At 39.2% G+C, this 23,639-nt stretch overlaps 1 protein-coding gene and 2 long non-coding RNA genes across 8 annotated transcripts in view; 1 reads left to right on the top strand and 2 right to left on the bottom strand.

Annotated features, from left to right (window-relative positions):
• Positions 1–1,482: 1,482 nt before the first annotated feature.
• LOC124299895 (uncharacterized) overlaps positions 1,483–23,639 on the bottom strand; it is a 37,311-nt gene continuing 15,154 nt past the window's right edge. For 2 of the 4 annotated variants that reach the window (XM_046753321.1, XM_046753320.1), the window contains exons 5-8: positions 11,736–11,947; positions 8,624–8,715; positions 5,081–5,273; positions 1,483–4,767 (exon numbers count right to left, since the gene is read on the bottom strand). In XM_046753321.1, the coding sequence (XP_046609277.1) occupies positions 4,487–4,767; positions 5,081–5,273; positions 8,624–8,715; positions 11,736–11,947 (778 nt within the window). In that variant the 3' untranslated portion in view covers positions 1,483–4,486. The remainder of the gene's footprint in view (positions 4,768–5,080; positions 5,274–8,623; positions 8,716–11,735; positions 11,948–23,639) is intronic. The other 2 variants (XM_046753322.1, XM_046753323.1) reach the window with 2 other exon arrangements.
• LOC124299898 (uncharacterized) lies at positions 18,977–21,887 on the top strand. Of its 3 annotated transcripts, none has more exons than XR_006907098.1 (3): positions 19,362–19,376; positions 19,479–20,103; positions 21,196–21,887. It is a non-coding gene; the product is annotated as an uncharacterized LOC124299898 (long non-coding RNA). The 3 variants fall into 3 exon arrangements; XR_006907099.1 differs by having other exon boundaries at positions 19,465–20,103; XR_006907097.1 differs by having other exon boundaries at positions 18,977–20,103.
• LOC124299899 (uncharacterized) lies at positions 19,976–21,196 on the bottom strand. Its single transcript, XR_006907100.1, has 2 exons — positions 20,919–21,196; positions 19,976–20,834 (listed from the first exon to the last, which is right to left on the bottom strand). It is a non-coding gene; the product is annotated as an uncharacterized LOC124299899 (long non-coding RNA).

Genomic DNA, 23,639 nt, shown 5'->3' with positions numbered 1-23,639 from the left:
GATGAATGACGTTGGACACTTGATATAATGTAAATTTACTAGAGGCGAGATCATTACACGCGCAGTGTAATATAGATGGGCATCTGGATAACCATATTATCCTGCATTACACATTTAATATCGAACTGTATTATTTGAGGGAGAGGAGAATGAATATTTGAGATATATCTATATACAGGCAGTGAAGACGTAGAGCACCTTGCACAGACTATGATAATAATAATAATAATATTTGGATTTATACGTACACTTAGGTACCATTTAAATACCCTTCTCCAACATATACATATATTGTACATGTATAACTATTTCTTACGTCTTACGTTCTGCATACATGTATGTATTCGACTATGCTAGGAATTATATAACTTTCGGTTCTTTGAAAAGTCGATATTTCGGCCATTCTACTTTGTATCCCAGATTCCATTTTTTTTTTTTTTTCATAGTTATGTATCACATTACGCCGTCAAATTTCATAATACCTCCTTGTATAATTAGGAAATTTTCGAGAGTTACGAATCTGCAAGTGGAGGAGGAGGGGGGGGGGGGGGGGGGATATAGAATTATAATATTGCGCATGAGTAGAGAAAACCTGAATTTTATGTGAACATTCCGCAGGAATGTGTAATATAGCTGCAGATTCTGATATAGATGAACTTACGCTGAAGATTATAGAACTTATTAAAATTATAGAACTGTCGATTAGCCATGCGGTCTAGCTCGAAATATGTTTCATTCGTTTCGTTCGAGCTGATTCAAATCGACTTCAAATCGTGTTTAATCTATAGTCTATAGCTAGATTGACTATGCAGACAATATTACACTTATGCGGTTCAGGACCTGAATGCAACATAAAACTACGTTGAAAGTATTTTCAGAGGCCTGCTTAACCTTTATTCAAGTACTTATTAACGTATTGCAAACGTTAATACTGTGTATAATAATTCGCATTAGTATAATTGCTGCTTGGATTATGATTTATAAATCATTCTATGCGTATATGTATATGGCACGTATTATAATTTAGGCCGTGTCTACTTGTAGGCATTGTTTTAACAACAATGATCAAGTTTTGTATTTGATTTATGTCCATTATACAAAATGAATATTAAACTAACATTACGCTTGGAAATTCGGGTATAACGTACGAAAAATCTGATCGATAGACCTTACTTTCTAAAAAAGAAACAGAAGCTGTAAACACAATGTAATTGATATATACATGACAATGTATAATAATGCATGATAAATAATATACATGATGTACGTATTGGTATGTAAAATTTGGGGTGTAGAGGGTCTGAATTAGGTGTATAAGCTGCTAATAATTACATGTATAATAATTACGAAAAAAAATCCGGGATTGGCAAAGCGATGACGTATAGTTGTAATATGTAAATTATAGGTATATGAATATGGGTAAGTATGTTTTGCGCCAACTTTATCTGTTATTAGATACACGCATGAACGCGCTTACTATAATATGAATACAATTAAACGAAATCACAGGTAACAGTATTAAACCGTTTAACAGAGTGACGAAAATAAACCTGCATACGCCCGTGTTATTACCTACGCAGCGAAAGGTAGATAGAATGCCTTACGATTTGTCCCTGCCCACATGGAATCGTGAACATTTTGTCGTCTCGTTTTCATGAAGTGAAATAATTAAATGACAAACCGCGTAACGGACGTTGCTCTTCGGCTTTGCACTTTGGAAAATAACAAAGAGCTGACAGACGAGATCATTGTACGAGCATTATAGATCGATTCAATTTTCGGAATTTTCTACGCAGTTTCAATCGTTACTACATACATTCTTACCTAATCAAATCCCTACATTGGCTTAACGCCGCAGCCTGTAAGGGAGGTAAGCAGCTTTCTTTCCTTGCATAGATAAAAACCCCCAGTGAAATGTTGTTCTGTAATTTCGCCAGTATTACCATTTAAAACATCGACGTATAGTATTATTGGTGGATTAGAAACTTATTGGCGAATTGTAATCAAGTTATGATAAACGAGGATTTTGCAGGTAATGGAAAAATTCAACGGTTTGAAGAGAAAAAAGCAATTTGACGTTTGGAAAGAAAATCGCACGAAACGTTGCGGAAATGTTTTGAAACGAGATTTTTTTCGTTCAGAAATACACACAGAATAAAATTCCGGATTTATAAGATATTTTCAAGCAGAAAATTTACCGAAGTTGTGTAATAAAAAGTTCTGAAAAGTAATTGGTTTCAAGAAAAACAATTTTCACCAGGGAATGAAGCGAACCACTTACTAAAACTTAATCTCACCCGTTACATTTACGATTGCATTTAATATTCAATCTTAAAGGCGTACCTTACACATGATTTGAGTAATAGGTTACAAGTGTATAAGGTGTGCGGTGCGCTTTTAGACGTCTACTTTACACGAATCATTGTATCTATACACGCAGCGAGACTTATTTTTCAATACCGTTGATGATTCAAGAAACTCATTATAAACTCGACGGAGTATTACACCAGCCATGTAGGTATGCATGGATATAGGTATTATATATGTATGAGGTATGTTTCGTCGGTACATGGCATGGGCATCGATATATCAGAAACGAGTAACCGATGACACTGGTCGATAAACGAAACGTCGAACATTGAGACAGACTTACGATTAGGTGGCAAATTGCCGTTCGTTTCAATACGCATACAATCTACGATTTCGTCACGCGATTTCATCGTTGGTTCCTTAAATGAAATATCATTAATTATTGGTATATAAAATAGTTGTGATTAATAAACTGTAATGATTGTAATGAACTCTTGACGCAAGGTATGATACCCGGACTCGTTTGTCTTAGGATGATGCACTACAAATACCTGCGTAATGTTGATGAATATTATGAATAAATATTTATACACTTAGAGGATTGACCGTAAACGATTAAATATATCTTGTCATCCAACGTCCAACGCAAGAGGTCACGAGACTTAATTTTTATATTTCGAGAGAAGGCAGTATTGTGATGTTTAAATCGAGGAAAGTTTGTTAGTTCCTAATTAAAAATAGACAGATTATTAAGGAAATAGAAAAACTAAATGACGATACGCAAAGCTGCGTTGTAAGACAGTACAAGAGCTTAGACAAAATATTTGCATGTCGTAAATTTGATACCGGTATAATGACAATTATTCCCGTTACTGATCGTTATATCATACAAGTCATATCACGGACTAATTTTTGCTTACAATCAGTGAAATTACACGTAATCTCGAACAGGGCCTTTAGTCCCTGAACCTCGGTTCAGCCGCGTTGAATTGACGAGAATTTGAAGATTGTCTGCAGGTACAAGTGTAAGTGTCGAAAAGATGCCTGGCAAGAGTGGGGGTGGAACGGCGTCGAGTAACGAGCAAGAATTAATTAAATAGCAATCAGCGAATGTGCGATGGAGTGGATATCACTTTAATGTACAAGGGTATAAGACGAATACAATATACTTACTTCAAATTAAAGAAGACTTGGTAGGGGTAGGGGGCGAGGGAAGGCGGCGGGGGGGGGGGGGGGGGGCTTATACGTATATACAGCGTGCGTACACACACTTGCGTCACTCGCCGCTACAGTTGTGTGGAAGTTACGATTTATTACATTTTATTGCATCAAGCATTGTCGCGGGGAAAAGTTCCCCTCACTGCTCAGAGTACGTAATACCTACTTACCGTCTCGCGAGGGTGTATTTGTAGGCATGAGAGCTGCGTGGTACAGCTTCGGTGATATTGAAACCACCGCAAAAAGTTCGGATATAAAACATTGGGAAAATCATGGATGGGGTGAGAGAGTGAGAGGGAAGAGCCTGGGATGAGGATATACGAAATGTATGGCTCATGTATGTACATGCCAAAATTTCACGTGTAATGAAAAAGAACTATAGTCTTTGGACCTGAATGTTTTCGATAGTCGACGTTTCTTCGGAAGTAAGCGTACAATGGCAACCAGGTAAAATATATGTTTGGGTAGTCGAAAAGTGCTTTTTAATTTGATTTACCAAAATATCAATATGAATCCTGTGTTTGTTTTTTTGGAGATATTCGCTGCGCACGATTCGACTGAAATTGTTTGGAAATACGGTTAACAACGTGGTGACTTGGTAGGTGCGACCAAATTACAAATCGCAAAAAGCTTTGGAGAAGAATATTTAGCTGCCCGTTTTCCGATCCATCCAAAGCTTTTGCACAAACTATTTACTTGCTTAGGAATTCTTAAATCTCCGTCGTACGCATGGTGGACACTTTCTGCAACGACAACAATTCTCCAAGGTAAATAAAACCATGCAGCTTCGCCCAAGAATAATGATGCTCGAAATAACAGTTTTCAATCATCGCGATAACCGAAGTCGAAAATTAGGAAACAATGTTAAATCCTACCTTTTAACGGCTGTTCAAACTTGAACGATTTCAACGAATCGGTAGGTGTACTTAATTGGGCTTACGTTGAGCTAGGCGATACTTCACAAGACGTGGAGGTTCTCGCAGCTCTTGCTCTTCGTGTCATTAATACACATCTTGCTTAATATTTCACGGGCAAGATTCAGGCTGAGGGCTGTTTTGCTCGCGTGCAGCTTAACCAGCATTTTTCCCTTGCTGCCCTGACGACGCAGTTTCTTGTCCCGGGACTCCCGCAGTCGGATCTGCTTAAGGACCCCGACGAGGAGCTCGTCGACGTTGTGCTGAATGCCACTCGACGTTTCTATGAATTTACACTCCCTCGAAGTAGCAAGCTGCTTACCCTCTGTGAAAAACGCATCGGAATTCGATCCGGATTATACAGGCAACCACTGCAGCGTATAAGAGCGCGAGCAACGCACGGACAACGTTCGTCGTTATTAAAAACGCAAAAAAAAAGAAACAAAAAAAAAAAGTGTCAACACTACAGAGTCGAGTTAAGGCGGTTGTTAAGTTGGCTACGAATAAATCAACTGCTTTCCAGTGTATAAAAGTTATACCGATTTATCACGCTATTGACAAAAATCTCAGATTACTCACCTATAAATCAGTCGGCAAGGACGGGTGGAGGCACGACTAGTACTGAATAAGCAACTCACCGTTGGCTGTGATTGTCCGGCTTCGGGCCAGGTCAGCCTTGTTTCCAACAACGATGACAGCGCGTTCCTGGGTGAAATGCTCTCGCCATAGATAGTTAAGGATCTCTTCGGCCACTTCGAAACTAGCACGTGATACTATCGAGTAAATAACTATGCAGGCGTGTGGCTCGTACGTCGATAAAGAGTTTTCCACCTGAAAATTGAAAATATTGATATGTCAATACTGTTCACGTGCGCCTTTAATATTCCATCGCTCTAAATTCAGCCCGTCTCTGCGCAAAACCCATCTTACATTACAATACACGTGCAAACGAAACTCAATATTTGAAACTGATGGTTGAATTTCGTTTCATACATTATTCTATCAACTTGCCTATTCTCGTATCTTTCGGGCTCTCGGACGAAAAATTGAATGGTCTGATCGGAGAACCAGACGCAGGAACGAGATATAAATATTAGGGAAACTGAGATGTTTTCAGTAAAGATTAGACGAGAAATTTCTGCAAACTTTGTCATGAAAACATTTTTTCACGAAAGGGACACTGATTAGCTCCACATTAAGTCGAATTGTGTAATTCTGAAATTTCTGGACTTTATAAATAATTTAATAAGTAAGTATAATTGCATCAAGTCACGAGCGTGAATAACGTATCAATGTAAGTTTTCCTATTTCTCTTCCATGGAATATCGAAGATGTGAATTGAGTTGAACGAAATTCCGGCGAGTGTGGTAACATTACAAGTCAACGCTCTCATCGAGTGATCGATTAATGCTACGCGATGAATCGTGGTACAAAAGAATCGCTCTACTCTCTAACACCCACGATTCCTGGTGAATAGCTAGCCTACAACGTCCCCTTGTCCGTAAATTCCTGTAGAGGATTTAAGGAGAACAGGTGGCGAAAATAGGCCTAACATTGGATAAAATTCAAATGGCACTTGCGAAGAACAGAAACAACATACGTATATTTAGTTTTTTGCGACATTTTTATTGGAGTTTTGGCTATAAAATTCAGTGGTCAAAGTTTGAAGAATTTGAATATTTAAGGGAGATACGGGCGGATAAATAAGACCACGCGTCTCGTGCGCTGCTCCCTTATTGCCGCGATTCCGAGTGAACGGTTACAGTTTACGGCAATTTTTAAGCGCCATTCTCTTCGTGGGATGTTTCTCAACAGACTGTACCAAATTTTTTTGAAAAAATAGAAATTAAAAAAAAGGCGATTAAAATTTGAGAAACATCGAAAAGTGAATGACATTTGCTGTAATAACAACAATACTGAATTTTTTTTTACGCAGACGTTGATTCAGTTTGTAGAGAAAGTTATTAGCTGTATTTCAAAAAAAAGAACACGGCGATATCTCACTACGTTCTAGAGTTGTCGTGGAAAATTAATGAGAAACGTTGATTTGAGAAAAACGAGTGCGTTTTTTTACAAATACCATTGATATTCACTATAAAAAATGTGACAAATGACTTCAAAATAAGAAAAATGAGATAAGTTTTTTCAATTGTTCATAAACGTCAATTGAATGTTTACCCCATTTTCAACCGTCAAAGCCTTCCTAGTCCCCGGGAAATCAATTTTGCGAATTCTTCAGTTTTCCTTACGCCAACATGTTCAGAAAAGATTGTAATATCAGAGTAGAAAAAAAAAGAAATGAAAAATTTCGAATTTTTTTGATGCCTACTCTCCTGAAACGGTTCAGGTGATGACGAGGTATTTTTTTCTTTGTCTTTTACCGTTTCTTCTTTTTCTCATACATTTCTTTCTATTTTTCCAGATTTCGACTCAATTACATATCCCAGGCTGGCGTTCAATTTAATATTCAAATATATGTAATATCTCACTATATTACACGCGGAGAAAGAAAAGCGACATCAAGTGTAATGTGCTGGCGTCTGGATATTGTGTGTGAATTAGGTTTGAAGCTTAGGTGGGACGAAAAGGATTTTTTGCTCAGTTTGAGGAACCTTTTTCCGCACATAAGCATCCCTGCATATTTCATAGCTGTAATGTACGTAAGATTGTCCTATTCCACATTCTCGCTGGTTTATTGCGGGCTCTGCGCACCTTTGCGTACGGATATATATTGTTGTACTCCGCGGCCTGCCAGCCTAATTTACAAGACATACTTTCAACCTCAAAACTCTATTTGTATCCAAAAGCGTGGGCGTTGCGTGCTCGGACTGTAAGAAATTACTAGGACGCACGTTCGCTTCAATTTTCATTATACCTATGCGTACTTTGGTCAATACCCGAATCCCGTTCAACTCTCAAGAGAACAAGAAATGAGATATCCTGCAAATGTGGGCTTAATTGTGGCCCCACTAACGAAGGTAATTAATCCCTCATGAAAAGCAGATAATAATCAACGATTTACCGCATGTAAGAGAATTTTTCCGAAGTAAGGTAAAACTTTCGGTACAAAGTGTAATAGATTATGATTGTAACGGCCTTTGCTGCGGAGCTACAGAATTATAAATCTACGCACCTCTTTTACCAAGAAATGCGCATTATCCGGTAGTACAGAGCCGAATAACACAGGTCAGCCGATTTTTTTTTTTTTTCTTTGCATTTCTGTTGTCATGGATAAATTTCGATTTTATACGTCAAATAATACCCAAAACCTTTATTTATTACTTGTAATTTATTATTTATTTATTTTTTTTTATTGTAGTTTATTTTTGTCTTATTTACGTTGATAAATAAGTCTTGAAGTTTTTGATTCATAGCTAATAATGGTGCCTATGTGGAAAAGAAAAGAAAATGTTTTCACCAAGGTGTGATGGACTTCACCGTTATTAACGTTATCAGGCAGGGAGTTTAAGTTCAGGTTTGATACGAGAACGTTCATGCGAAAATAGAATTTTAAAAGTTCATTTTTAAACTTTCTTTGTCAATTCTTCTACATTCTTAGAATGTTATTAATTATTATTTTTTAATGAAAGTGATTTAAATGCAAAAGTGAAGTTTATTCAATTGTTATTTACAACAAATGGTTGAGAAAGTAGGTAATTTTTCTTTAAATCCGAAATATCCTTCTGGTTTCTACGAAAAACAAACGTTATCTAGTTGAACTATTTCTTCGTTTATAAATTACGTAAAAGAAAGCAAAATTTGACATCTAGAACCTAGACTCAAAATTCGCGTTGACCGATCTAATCCCTACCGTGGAACAACTAACATAAAGCGAGGCTAAGACTGCATTTCATCAATACTTGAATGTTATCTCACGTTGGTTCCGTTAACGAACACCTTATCCTTTGCTCCTAAATCAGAAACGCTATTTTGTGCATGGATCAGGTCTGGAATGAATTTTCGGTCGAATTGTAATCCGAAGGTTAATAAATCCGACGCTGTGCTAGGTAGGCACGTATTCTAACGTATTCCATAATAGGCCTTATATACATAGGCATATGGGTGTGTATTGTAGGTGTACACCTCCATATCGGCGTAAGGCCTTGTACATCCATACATGTAACGACATAGCCCATTCGAATGGGATTCGCGACTATTCATGCCGTATCTAGATAACTCACGCTCATCTCCACGTTCGGATGATCGATGAATATCATTTCGGATTCCTCTTCGTCGAGTAGAATGGAGACCGTCTTCTCCCCAAATTCGTCATCTGAAAGCAATTCATGAATCGTATCACCACGATGGGCGTCACACCGTAAATTTACCCAGAACGGAAGATATATTGTCACCGTTGACGGGTTCTTCTCCTCCGCGATTATATATCGCGCTTTATTAACCTTCTGATTTATAGTTAGTATCCCTGAGCTATCCGTCTGTCGTCTGGGACTCGTTTTACGGAAACAAGAAATTTCAGAGAATCGTCGTAGATGATATTTTTTTCTTCAAAAAAGTCTGAAATATTCTGGTGACAATTTTTGAATGGTAAGTTTTATTGGAATGGACAGATAAAGTAATTATAGTTATCGATTCTATAAAATGAACTTATACGTATAAGTACTAAATGAAACGAACGAATGAAACACCAACGACCACCGCAGATCAACTCTTCCCAGCATTGACCGAGATCCGGGAAATAATTCCTTAAGGGGAGGTTCCAGTCAAAATCGACCAAAAAAATTTATTTTTTTGTGTTGCTTTATTTTCATCCTTAAAGTCTTAAAAATGTGTAGGCAAAAGGATATTTCCCTATCTAATTGATTTTACGAGTTATAGCGTATAGACGAGAGAGGGCGTCGACCGAAAAACAGGTAGAAACGCGAATTTATTTATTTATTACGCGGAGGCGAATTTATCAGTGTTGGCAAAAAAGGCCAGAATTGACAAAATCAGCACCAAAGTTCAGCAAAACATGCTTTTTGAAGATGAGGAAGGAGTCCTGTATGGTGCGGGAATAGCTGATTAGATGTAAGTGTAAAAAAAAACATTGTATACGATTCTTTCTTCGTCAAACTTTAAACGCGTTTTTCTCGAAACACCTTTTTTTTGCGCACGGGGCGCGATTCCGCTTCAACGACTACACCGATTTCGACGTTTGGCGGCTCAAATTAAAGCTTATTCAATTTAGGGGGCATTCAGGAAGCGTTTTTTGTCAAAAAAAAATGTTTAGTATTGTTTTTTTCAACGTTAAAACAAATAAAAAGAGGCAAAAAAGGTGTTTTTTTTTTCAACGGGTCCCCATTTTTGCTAAAAAGGGTTTTTTGAAAATCGGAAATTCATAAGGCCCCCCAAATTTCATCTACTTTAAGATTTTTTTTGGTTTTTTCGTTTCGGATCACTTGGCAGGGCTGTAGAGTGCCCCGCGCACACTGTCCACCGCCGCGCACGACCGTCGTCAGTGAGGGCTGGAGCTGCCATTTTGTATTATTTTTACTCGAAAAAATTTTGTAAACTTTTTACAATATAGACAAATAAATGCCACAAAAGTTTTTTAAAAAAAATACGTATATACTCTCAAAAAAAAATCATGAAATTACGCACATTTTCGGGCCTCTGGACTAGAACCTCCCCTTAATGGTGATATAGTTAGAATTTCGCAGCATGCGATAATGGGGGTTTGGTGTTAAACTTTGAAAAGGTCAGCGGGAGTTCAGCTTGGCGGTTCTTAAGAAATATAAGCGGGCGTATCGACACTCTTGTCTTTAATTCGCGCCCACCGATAGGTAATGCGTTGTAATCACTTTGCAAGATTTAGCCCTGCATCTTTAATGCTTCATTCGCAAATGTTTGTTTCACGGCCTGCGACTCGAGTCTCGCTCCTTCGACATAACAGAAGCGAGTAATGCACAAAGGCTGTAGCAAATTGGTCTTCTTCGCGTATAATCAGGAACACCGACAGCACTATACTGCGGCCTCTTAAATCCTGGCACCATTGCTACCTCAAAGCCCCCGCTGTTTAATTAATAGAGCAACTAGATAAATCGCAGCAATCAGAAACGTCGGGCTTATGTTAGGTCGAATACTTGCCTACAATAACTGATGTCTATCGTATATATCAAGGTACTAAGTAGACAGGTACGTACAGGCTACAAGTGTATTCCAAGTAGGCATTTTAACACGCGGCCGGAATGCGCGAAGCAATGAAAATTGAATGTATAATGCTTGTACGAGTATACACGTGCTTGTATAGGTATACGTGGAGAGTTGGTCCCACGTCAGAGAACTTGCAGTAATTCACGAGTGTGATTCACCTCAGACTGTTAATGCAATTTATCAACCGCTTATAGTGGTATGATACCTACGTTGCCGAGATTATTAAGCGGTCGGGCACAATACGCGTGTCCAGAGAACGGTCAAAATAATACACAGGTTTGCAAAAAAAATATTTTTTTCAGTTGCATGGGATGTTTTTGGTAAATATTATGTTTTCGAGTGTACTGAATCATAAAATAACTTTCATTTTCCTCCATCACGTACAGTATTCTTGAAAAAATACAAAGGGTTTGGATAAAAAAAGTATAACAGTAATGAAAAAACCACTATTTTATTACAACGAACTAAACAATATTTCTTATAAAATTAGACGAACAATCTCTTCATCAAATGTATTCAATATTTTGTGTTCATTCTTTTCGCCTATGAAACCTTTTCTTCTACTCCGTGATACACCTCCGAACGAGCTTGCGCTTTCCATTTTCTGCTTCCCTGTTCGTATTTATACTCGCGTGTCGCTCTAATCGATATTAAATGGAAGTAAGAAATCAATTTTGTATAGGTTTTTTAGAATCAAGAATAGGATACCAGATTTCGAATTAAACGGGAGTTTCGCTCTAAATGAAACTACAAAAAACAAATTTAACATAAAACCTGACGCGATGGAACTTTTCGAGTATTTTTCCTCGTCTCCGTGAGTTAAAATCTATAAAAAAAAACAGCATAAAAAACCTGTGCAGTATTTTGGTTGGAGACCAGTGTTATTACTCACGAGTCTTATCATTCCTAGTTTTTTTTACATTGTATTTAAATTTAGAATTTTGTAAACGGCATTCAGAGGTCCACACTGCTCACAACCGAATAATATATTCACGATCAGTTATCATGCAGAAAATGACGCTGTCGATTATTCGTGTAATTTTGAACTCTCACACGAGAAAATTATTTCTTCAGTATCTGACCGACATTTTATTTTATTTTTTTATTTTTTTATGTTACTTGAATTCAGAGTCAACGTACCCAGACTGGCATCATAGGTGTTCATGTACTCGCTGGTCATAAACTGAGAGACGAGGGCAGTTTTCCCGACCCCCGAATCACCGAGAAGTACGACGCGGTATTTGGGCACTTCCTCCACGTCGCTGTTATCCGTGCTCTCCGCTCCGCCTTGGGCGCTACAGCAGGATCCGTCGAAGGGCGATCTTTCCCCCGAAACGGACACGTTGCTGTTTCTGAAGGGATGGCAGAATCAGAGAAATTATTTGCCTTATCGTTCAATGCTTGCGCTAGCCTATGACCATGCAATTAAGTGGAGAGTAAATCAAAGATTACAAGACTTTTCTGACGCATGGTGTACAGTTCTTACCGCACTTCAAAATAAATTACCACCGGCGTATACTTATATAACGTATCATGTATGTTTTGCTGGTTATTGTTGGAATATCGCATAGTCGATGGGGTATTCAGATCTGATAAACAGCAGCCAAGAGCAGCCGCGTCAGCAACGCAATTCACTTTTGCGCACTTGAACATGTACGAGAAGAGAAAGTATACTTTCCCGCAGTGATTCTGACAAGGATGGTAACCCAGGACACGTATTTTTTTTTACGTGCCATTAAACACTTTAACAGGGTGGAACCACCCTCCGAAGTAAAGCCTGCTAAGGGGTGATTTTGCAGTTTCACCCAAGAGAACATAACATTTTTCAACCAATCCAACTGTAAAAGTTTTCTCACAACGAGAAATGAAAAATGTAATTTTCTCAGTGGGGAAAAAAGAAACTTTCAAATCATCCTTTGAGATGCCTTACTTTGGAGGATGGTTTCACCCCCTTAAGGTGTTTGGCAGATAAAAAAATACGCGTCGCATAGTTCTTAGTCTACTGTAACATATTACAAAAGAAATGAAATCGGAGAGACCGACCTGGGTTACCGTCCTTGCAGCCGATCAGCGGTGGCGCTGCGGTCTGATTCTCCATTGCCAACGTAACCGACTCGTCGAATAAATTACTCGTCGAGGATCACTGCAGCCAAGTGTACAGAGGTATGTCAGTGCGTACGAGGTATTCGTTTTCATCCGCCGCTTCGCCCTTCGATTCACCCGCTCGCAGGTTCAATTCCTCGATATATAAATATCGTTTTTCCTCCCCTCGCGTCGACCCGCCCGCCCTTCGTCGGCTTCCGCCCCCATCGGGGGTTAAATTTTACGCATGACTAAATGCGCCACTCGTTGCTTCTCGATTTCCAACCAATTAGGTTCCAATTTCACTTTCAGAATGAAAATATGCAGCGACTTATCCATGCCGCGTGAGCTCTGTACATACCTAAGTAACCTAACTCTGATACGCATAGATGTGCGCATTTTTCGATCGCAGCTTCTTTTGCAATATCGGTGCTTTATAATATTAGAAATTGTGTCTTGAGTCAAAAGTGTCTTCAATTTTCTCGTCCCCCTTGTTTCTAATCATAACGCAGCGTCGGATGTAAGATGTTTTCAAGGGGGAAAGATCCAAGGCTGCAACCCTCTAGCACTAACTTAATCAATTTGTCAACTCAATTTTCTTTTTTAAGAACTGGAAATTGATTCAGGTATTTCAGAAAAGTAATGACAGTGCGGAGTTGAAGAACGAATCAAATTATTTATTGCGCAACTAAGTCACGTAATAATACGTTTGGGAAAACAAAAAGGTCGATGACTTGCAGTAGAACTAAGATAAAATATTAGAACTTGATTGATTGTTTTATGAACGGCAAACACTTAAAACCTCATGTGGTATTTAATTTTTACTACATGGTATATGGAACGAGATATCGTTGATTGAATATTCTGCGATATTCCATGCACGGTAGATGCCGCGGTAAATACTCAGGTGGTAAGCGTTCAAATGGAAAAAAAAAGTGAAAAATGGCAAGAATATCTGTTGAAAAATGATTTGTAATATTGTGAATGAATAGAATGAGAGTGCTCGCTGAAAATCAATTTCTGTAATTTTTTATTTGTAAATTATATCTTTAACGGATATAAGTGATTCATTCGGAAATGAACATTTACCGCATCACGATTCAGAAATGAACTGGTAGATATTAATTGTATGTTCAGAATTTTCCATCTTTTTCTTAAATATGTTGGTAAAAGCAGCATGAATCCTAACAAAAAATTTCTCTTCAATGTGATTTGTTTGAATAATAAATCAACCTACACGAAAATTCTGGTGATATATGTTGTGGGTTGATATGTAAACAACACATTCATCCTAAGAGAACCCGTTTTCTCATCTCTATTCGTTCATGAATGATGGAAGCCGAACAATTTCATGAAAGAACCTCCAGGTATACGTGTGAAGTAAGTATGTGCAAATTTTTTCCTATATTCTATTACCAGGTAAATCATTCTCTTGGGCAAATGTGTTCGCGATCCGCTAACTCGCTTTCTTCTTTTTTGCCGCCCCATGAAATTGCCGCCTGGGGCCAGTGCCCCCCCCCCCCCCCCCCCTAGATCCGGTGCTGTCATAATGCATTCATAAGATCTGAGTCACTGAACACTTTATGAATCAGTCTTTGTGTGCTATTATCTCCACTTTTCTTAATAACGTCATGAATCCTTTATCAAGCGGTGGACGAGCACCGTTTTACATAGTTTTTGGCTAGCTGACCGCCTTGAATACATAAAGGAGAATGACAAAAAACGACGCTTATGTCCTAGACTTGGCAATTTATCGTTGCATTCATTGTCTTTTAGTTTCAACAGTCGCACGGATCTTTCCACTGTAATGGTTATGCGTACTATTGTCATACGCACCGGATTTGCAATACCCTCGGAATGAATATATATTTACTTTGACATTATTCTTTATGTGCTCGGAGCCAAAATAAAAAATTCACGATGATTCAGTATACGTCGGAAATAATGTGAATAAGAAAAAGCTCGACGCGCAATCTCGAGCTATTTATATACAGCCACGCCGGATCCTGGATTCCTGGCTCTCCTGCAGTCCCTTGTCAATTCGATTCCATTCGAAGATCACCTTTTCACCACTCAATCATTATGGTATCCGGTTAGGAGCTGGGGCATCGACGGTAGACAATCGAACGGCAGATTTCACAATTCGTCGTACTTTTTTTTTCCCCAATACCTCCTCAATTGTACGCGTCACAAGGATGCAGACTTTGCACAAAGGTTACATAAGTGAGGAGATATCGGTGAACGACGTAAAATCTCAAATCAAGGCAAACTATAAATAATACGATTTAATTTAAGGGTAGAATTTGCTTGGAGTTTGTTATCCAGTTGAACTAATAAGGTACAGCGAAAACCTTTCAATACATGTATGGGCTTGAATGGAGAGTTTACAAAGGGCCATATATTCGAAGCTCCTTAATGGCCTGTAGTAGAGGTAATGGTCTCTAACTTCCAAGTTCAAAGCGGACAAAATCAAGTCTATGTGCGCGAAACTATACGGTTTCTGTCGATAACGGTAAACTTTGATGTTCGAAGCAAACGGGGAAGCAAACTATCGAGATCACTTTACCCATCTCGTCATGAGAATTGCATGGATGTGCGGTTACTTGTTCGTATATTGCTAAAATTGACGATAACTTGCCGATACTATAAGAGATAAGATTAGCTTATGGTATGGTATCTTTTAAAATCACTCACCACGAAATTGTTCTTGAATCTAGGAAAATTTCAGTGATCAAACACCGCGTAATTCAAACCTCAGCTATTTTAATTCCTCTCTTTCTCTTTTTTTATCTACCTAATCCTATGAATTTATAGATATAATAATTGGATAATCGATCAACTTTGCTGTAAAGATGATCGAGTCATTTTATCGTCCGATCGTTATTTCATTGTTCCGTGAAAATATTTTTCCTCTATCGCGCAGAAGGGATGGAAGGTGATGTGAACAATATGGGGAGAAAGTGTTTGAATATTTGACGCGGAGCTGCTGGCCCCCGGTAAAATAGATTCTAGCAGGTAAACTGCAGGATTCGCAGGTGCGATAGCTTAGGGGTTTAAAAGCTCAAAGATTTAAAGGTTTAAAGTTTTAAAGCTTCAAAGGGATCAGCGGCTTGACGTTAGGCGAGCTAGTGGAATTCCCCTTTCTCAAATCATCTGTGAGGATCACGATATTATATTTTTTTTTTTGATGATGAACTTTTTCAAGTTTCACCAACTACAACAGCTACTTCTTACGGACAACAAATACGGCGTCCACATGCTGCACCGAAATAACGGATCGCTAGTTGAGCTTGATTCGGAAAGATAGGCGTACAATATATTCTTATGAGAAGCAGTTTCGATTCTCTCGTCTCTCGATAGAATGAACTCGTTCGAAGTGATACTTGGGAGAGTCAAAACGTACTACTTACAGTCGAGAATTCCGTCGATAGATAGAGACGCATTGTTCAAAGAATTTTTTTACCATAATTTTTTTCAACCGCACCAAGCCCACCTTAAGTCCTACCCCGGCTGGATACCGTAAACATTGTTGGTCGACGAGTGACGACTCGAGAGCGACTTGATACACACAACCGATGGATTCGAAGCGATATGAAAGTGCATGTAGGGGGCAAATTAGGGTGCAAGCCTGATTCAAGGCGCGATTAGGAACACGGAGAGAACACATTCACGATTGTTTGACGAGACTCGGTATCTGGATACCATCCAAGTTTAAATATATCTCGAATAACACAAAGCGAATACCTCGGGGACCGTGAAAGCAAGAGTTTGTCTTAGGTATAGACCTGACAAGAGGTTCTTAAGCAAGCATCTGCGCAGTTTTCGCAAACATGCTTACGTACGTATCTACAGTTGTATCTATGAGATGACGGTGTGTCCGACAGGGTATGCATGTTAGAAGTGAGTATACCCTTACCGAAAATTACCCTCGTCTGAGGGATATCGTTTTACAATTAGAATCCATTCTCACATTGCAGCAGGTGGCCTGCTTTTTCCGAGGTACACTTGAGCGTAGGTCGTACAATAATCCTGAAATCTTTATCGAGGGAGCAATATTCGAGCTCTGTCATTACTTCAATGTTGACGTGCAGAATTACCAGAGCTGTCGAATAATTTATTGAAAGCTCTGTGGAGGCCAAGTGGCACAGTAGAGCTGCTTCGAATTGAGAAAAATATGAGATGTTTTGCAAAGCCACCGAATAAATTCTAAATTTTCGCCACGTGTTTCTACGACACCTCCCAATATTGAGAATTTTGTGTATTTTTACTTCTTCCAACTTCACAACATACGGTGTATGCGTATCGGTTACAGAGAATATTAGCGATACCAATATCTTACACACCAGGCAAAGGAAGCTTTGCAGCCGCAGATTTCTCTGCTAAATATAGATTTTTCACGTTACATACCAAAGGCACTCACCGGGTCGCTCCCGGATCACTTTAATTATAAACTTAGGAAAGAGAAGAGATCCTAACGCCGCTATTTCAACAAATTGGTAAACTCATGGATCGTTTACTAGATTCAGATGCAACGATACACAGCATGTAGATTATTTATCAGCTTACGAATTGTTTGCCTACGTGACAAAGGAGAATGTAAAAAAAGTATGCATTTTGGCGCCGAAGTGTAAAGTGGTTGCAACTTGAAATATCATTTTTTTTTTTTGGTCCTCAGATGACAGGAAATGACAATTATTTTTCGAAGAAATAATGGGATCACTTCTAGAATATTTCAACGATAGGACATCATACCTGCACCAGCCGAAAACTTTCAAGTACTGAATATTATTCGCTGTTTCTACGAAGGCGTACATACAAGCCGCGAATACCGACGTTACATGATAAAAATAAAGTTATCGTACCATTAGGTAGTAATGGTTATTCGCTTTTTTTGGTGTTACCAGTTTTTAGTACTTATCCAGTAATTTAAAATTTTTTCAATAATCTTTAACACAACATTCGAAGCGGAATTGTAACGAAAAAAAGTTGTAGCTCTCCGAAAAAAAAAAATAATAGTGCTAATTAAACTGTAAATTTATATGCTTGGGCCATTAAGACGGAGAATCATATGTGGGTAATTTTTTTTCCAATTTCATTAATCCCATATCCGACAAGTGCTGCTATTTCTGCGGAGTCCTAACGCGTAGTAATAAATTAATTAAAATTGAGGTATGCCTTGAATATCCTGACACCGTTGTAAATCTACCTCTGACTGATCGCAAGCATTAGGACAACTGATCTGCACCAAGCCCGTGACCCAAGGCTTAAGCCAGTCTGCTGTAACCGTAGAATTCTCTACTAATTAAATATAATACTGTATACATATCTATGCCTGACTGCCGAGGGAGATTTTGGACGGTTAATTGATTGTTTGACATGAATTCCAAAGAACTGTAATGATCTCGTGATACTGACAAGGTTGAAATTTGGTTGAGCATCCAGAGCCGGTTCACTTTTCGCCGTCGCAGGCTTACACATTACATACTTCATTTTTAATCTGATTGATCTTTTACCCCGGCAGTTGGATATATTAGAAAAAGTCTCAATTACGCTTGAGCGCCAGGACAATGCTACCCGGGATTATATTACCTTGCATTTTCGCAAAACGATCGCCGGTAATTTACTATTCTCTCAATCCATTTAAAAGTATTCCAAAGTGCAAAAGGTGACTCACGTGGCAGCTTAATTCCGTAGCAAGGTTTTGGTTCACGGCCATCCGCATGGCATCGGCACTGAGCTGCAAGTTCTCTCCTACGTTTCTAATTACATGCTCAGAATTTCACAGTCAAGTTAACTAATTTACGAGTTCACCTGAACTAGAATTTACTAAGCTTGTCCTTGCGACGCTTTTAAGCACGGGAAGTGTAATTTTAGCAGACAATGAAGAGATTGAAATTGGAGCATAAGAAGTGGGCAAATCATGCCGAGTCTCTCCTTTGAAGAAACAGTCATATGATAGCTTCTATGTGACTATAGTGAGTTAGTGATAACTAATAAACTGAATAGAATGATTTTAAAGGCGCCTGAAAATTCCTTTACATTGCTAATTATATGTTTATTTACTTTGAATGCTTCATTTTCCATATGATATAATTCACCCAGGTCAAGTTACGCCGGTCCTTGCTATGCTTAATTGAAATCTGAATAAACATTGGTGATATTTTGAACTGTCTTTTACTCCACGCTTCAAGATGACTAACAGAAAACACACATTCTTCTCCCATGAATTTTCAGCTATTTCTGCTCGCTTCGTCATGCGATTCTACTTACGAGTAACAAATATGCAATATAACTTATTGAGACTCCGCAATTGCATGTATAGATGCCATTCGCGGAGCATCATCAGCCAGAGAAAATGAAGCTTTCTTGGGAGAGGTGAGCGTCATATTCCTCGAGTACTAGTATTTATGAGCGTAAGTTATAGGTATAGCAGGACGTTGGTGTTGTCGTCTGTTGCCAGTCGTTTGGCTCGTCATTCGCCGGAATCGCGTCTTTCTCACCTCATGATTTTCTGCACTGTCTGGACGGTTTATGGACACTCGCCAAGTCCGGCGATCGTAAAATATAAAAAGCTGAGGTGAACCGTTTAGAAAATGGTTCAACCAGTTAACACCATCAGCTACGCCATCTCATAACTTTTCCTAAGCTGTTACATATACCTGACTCTGAAACCTTCACTCACTCTGCAGACTTGGGGTTGTAGGTGACTGGGCCATAGCGTAGAAAATTTTCGAGGAACGGGGTTTCATTGGACTTGGGGAAAACGTGAAATAATTTATTTTTCTAGATTTTATGTTCTAGGTTAACGAATTCTGACCTAATTGTAAGAGAGTTAAGCAATGTTGATTAAACATCGTATACAGGCGATTTCTGATAAACCTAATGCAATCACAGTTGACGTTGATATGTAATCGCAAAGCCGAGGCTAACAATTTGACCGGCTGAATTGAACGTAGATGTTAAAAGCTTTTGATCTGCTGGTCACCTGACGCAATGCAATTGGACCAGTAATCGGACTGGTAACAGCGATACAAGGAAAACACTCTGACTCACCAATCGGTTACGATTGAGTACAGTCAGAGGCTTCCAGCAACGATAGCCGCGTCATTTCGAAATCTATTATAGGTAGGTAGGTAGATTCCATCTGCTCTTGGCGCACGGTCAAGCTAAACGGAGTTCCCCCTCTCCTTCGTATTCCCCCCCCCCCCCCCCCACATGGAGCTCCGTTTTAGAATAACTCGGAGTCTGATTGTTCTCTGCATTCTCATTTACAGCATCCCTGTAGACCAGTCAGTCCGAGTTATACTTTCATCCGCACGTATTAGCTTGCCGAGAGAAGAACCGTGCGCGCTAAATCATTCGCGTCGAGTAATTAGAGCCAGTCAGCTTGATACGTAAAGAAAAATCATCATGGAAGTCGCCAAAGGTAAGTACCATGGTACAGAAAAATCATGACACTATATTTAAGTATCATTCGAGATTTACTGAAAACGATTTATAACTCTCGTGATGTCGTTTTGAAGAGTAATACTTCGTTTCAAAATGTTTTAGTGCTAATCAGTGATCTATAAACTCTTTATAGAGTCTTTACTATCTACTTGTGCTGTGATTTATTCAGCTTCTTCACTTTTTGAACATTTTTAATTCCGATGGCGTGCCTAGGAGCCGTTTAATGAGATCACGCGAAGTTTTCGGTTGTCTGTGGAGATGGACAAAAGCTTGTGGATTCTTAGCGGTTTTTTTTTTGCGATGAGCACGTCGCTGGGTATCATTTATCAAAGCCTCGCGGGGTTTCTTCGCTTGTATTGTATTTTTAACAAGTTTCTATCATCTAGCCGCTCACAGCTAAACACCATAAATTTATTACTGTATAAAAGTGATTCTTACGGAGTATGTCCTGTTATGTGTATCCGGTTTTTGTTCACCTACCGGATATCAGGAACCCGTTATCGAAATCCCGACTACCGCGGAAGCGATTTTGTGCCAACAGTAGCAGTGAATTGATAAAAGCATCGCATAAGGGTCGAGAAAGATGTTATCACCGTCATTTGCTGGTCATAATTGTTGCTGTCAGTGTTGCTATAGCGCGCCTCAAAGTGTCATGTTATATTATGACATGAGGGATTGGTGATCGATAGAGGACTCGCGTGTAGACGCCTGTAAATACATACATAATTGTCGGTTAAAGTCAATCCAAGGCTCACTTTGCTTCTCCTGAGTAAATGAAGACTTAGGGGCTACCTGCAATACTAGTTGATGAAGTATATTTACACCCCTTGCGGATCCCCGTAATTCGTATAAACTCCTTTTCTCTCCCTGTCTCTCTACGTGCGAATCTGGCTTAACCATGGCGCTATAATTTGACCAGTGCTAGTATAATCTTAATCCCATTGTTTCGGTTCACGGTCCGCTTTCTTTATTTTACATATGTCCGCGATCGAATAAATATCCTTCTATCTACTTGTCTATCTGTCTATAACTATTATTGTACTCTATTCTATTCTATTCTATATACCAGTCGACGACAACGCATCCAGCCTTGTCCAGCAATCATCGAAAGTGTCAACCGCAACGGTACAGTCCCAGTCGGTGAAGACCTCGAAGTCAGTGCAGAGCATTCAATCATCATCGGTGGTCCAGTCCTCGTCAACGGTGAAATCGGTGACCTCGTCGAACGTGAGGTCTCAAAGATCCGTGGAAGTCGAGGAGTCAATCGAGATTGAAGAGTCTTAAGTCGTGATCGCCGCGTCGAGGATGTAGCCGCGCCGTCGCCATCTACTCGCTATTACACTACGATGCTGGTCAACGCTTGAGTCCCGAAATAACAGCCCGCAAAGCTACGTGCCAGGCTCTGATCTTCCAAAAGTATTGGGATTCCGAGTCATTTCACTTTTGGCTGAGCTGACAATATGTGCTCGGCTATAGAAGCCTGGCCGATCATTGTAAGCCGAGCCGAAGCCAGCTTCCTTCCTTCCTTCCTTTCTTCCTTCCTCCCTCCAATTTTTTTTTTTTTTTTTTTTACACTTCCGTTTCCAATCCTCCTCCCTGTGACAGTACTCTTCTCTTGATGCGCAACGAAAGAAAAAAAACTTTCTATTACCGGGAAAATCTGTGGTCTCTGACTACTATGTCAAGGTATTATTCACCCTGAGGTTCAATTGTATTACATAATTTGTTATTGTGATTGATTTAATAAATCTCCTTCAAGTATCCTGCGCGGGTTCCCTGCAGAATTAACGTACTATCAAAAATTCACTCTACGCTCTGACACATTTGCTGAATACAATACAACAGGACGACATGTGATTACAGCTGAGTCTATAGTCTTTGACGACAGACTTCTGAGGGTATAGGATTTCGAGACTGACACAATAACTCACAGGTAACTAGGGCGAGAAACGTGCACTACGTTTGTGACTGTTTATTTCGGGACAATACATAACGGTCACTGTAGGAAGACTGGGACAGCTGAACTGTCGGAGGCTTCAGTTGATTACTGTGGGACTCTGGGCTACCCAAAACATACCGAATATATTCTTACTGCTACGACAAAATGCAGATAATTTCGTACGTGAAAACTACACATGTAATCTTTAAGTCAGTGTCTTGGCAAGTGATGAACACCAATTTTCAAACTGTCAAGGAACAATATGATTAAAACTGTTAATGCTATGCTGACGTGATGCGAGAGAATATGTCACGTTACTATGAATAATCGATACGACATATCGTTACGGCTTAAATTTGTTTTTCATTCTGCATCTGTTGGTTTTCGTACGAGGGGACTTATCCGACTTGAGATTAGTCAAGCCTTCGTGACTTGAAAAAGTTCGAATACAATCGATGAATACAAGCGTTCATAATTCTAAACAGTTCTCTTCGATATTTACGACTAATTCTTCTTAGCGTGAAAAAAAAGAAACTGAGGAAAATAGTTTCTGATGAAGATAACTCCATTCTCTCCCTAACGTTGGCGATCTTGTTGAAATCTAACACGCGAAAAGCCTGTCGTATATTAGAAGTGCGGGGTGGAGAGAGTTGTTGGCAACAGGATTCTATTGGAAAAGCACTTGATAAGGTCGAGGCTCAGGGCTTTAGGCGAAGGTCTGAGATAGTGACTTCTTCAATTGGATGGAAATCGATTAGACAATCAAGCAAAGAATTACCGAACCGAGCAATTCCCTATACACTCACTCTGTTTGATACATTTTTCTTGAGAAAAATAGTTTCTTGACAAAGTTTGCGTGTTACAAATTGCCCAAAAATGTCTACTACAGAGTACTCAACGTTAATAGAATTATGATTCTGCAAGAAGAAAAACATGGCCATAAAATATTTTGGAACTAATTTCGGTAACAGATTGTGAGATGAGAATATACGGTGAGCAATGATACACATGACAGACTATCCAAGCTATGAAGGCACGTTTCGTTGCGATACTGCAGCTGTTCGTTAAATAATGTCAAGAGCTTGGGGGTTCTTAAAACTGAGCGAATTTTTCACCCATTCTGCGATTGGTTTTCGAAAAAACGTATACCACAGGAAAATTTCGTTATTCCATTTTCACGGGTGCACGAGACGCTTGATGAAACATTGTACAATAAAGCATCCGGATTTGCCCATAAGCCCTGAGTGAAACCTGTTGTTTGTTAAAATTTAGTACGTTGCTAGTGGATATGGATGAAAAATTTAGCATTCCAACCAGCGGAGATCGAGAAGGCACGTATGACCGGAGCACAATGCTGCATTTCATCTGGTAATTAACTAATTTACATACAGAATACCAGCCAGCGAAGAGGGCCGAAGCTTTGCGATGCCCGGTGGACCACCCACTCACCACCTGTTTGAACTTTATGTCTTTTTCAGAGACACTCGCGACGCCGAGTAAGTAGGTAGGAGCTTTTTGCGTAGAATCCCAGGTTTCAGCGCTCGGGCCAGACAGGCTTGAAGGGTGATACGGAG

This window comes from Neodiprion virginianus, chromosome 3 (genome assembly GCF_021901495.1).
Source record: "Neodiprion virginianus isolate iyNeoVirg1 chromosome 3, iyNeoVirg1.1, whole genome shotgun sequence".
Classification (NCBI taxonomy): domain Eukaryota; kingdom Metazoa; phylum Arthropoda; class Insecta; order Hymenoptera; family Diprionidae; genus Neodiprion; species Neodiprion virginianus.
This window is presented reverse-complemented; position numbering and strand designations above follow the sequence as displayed.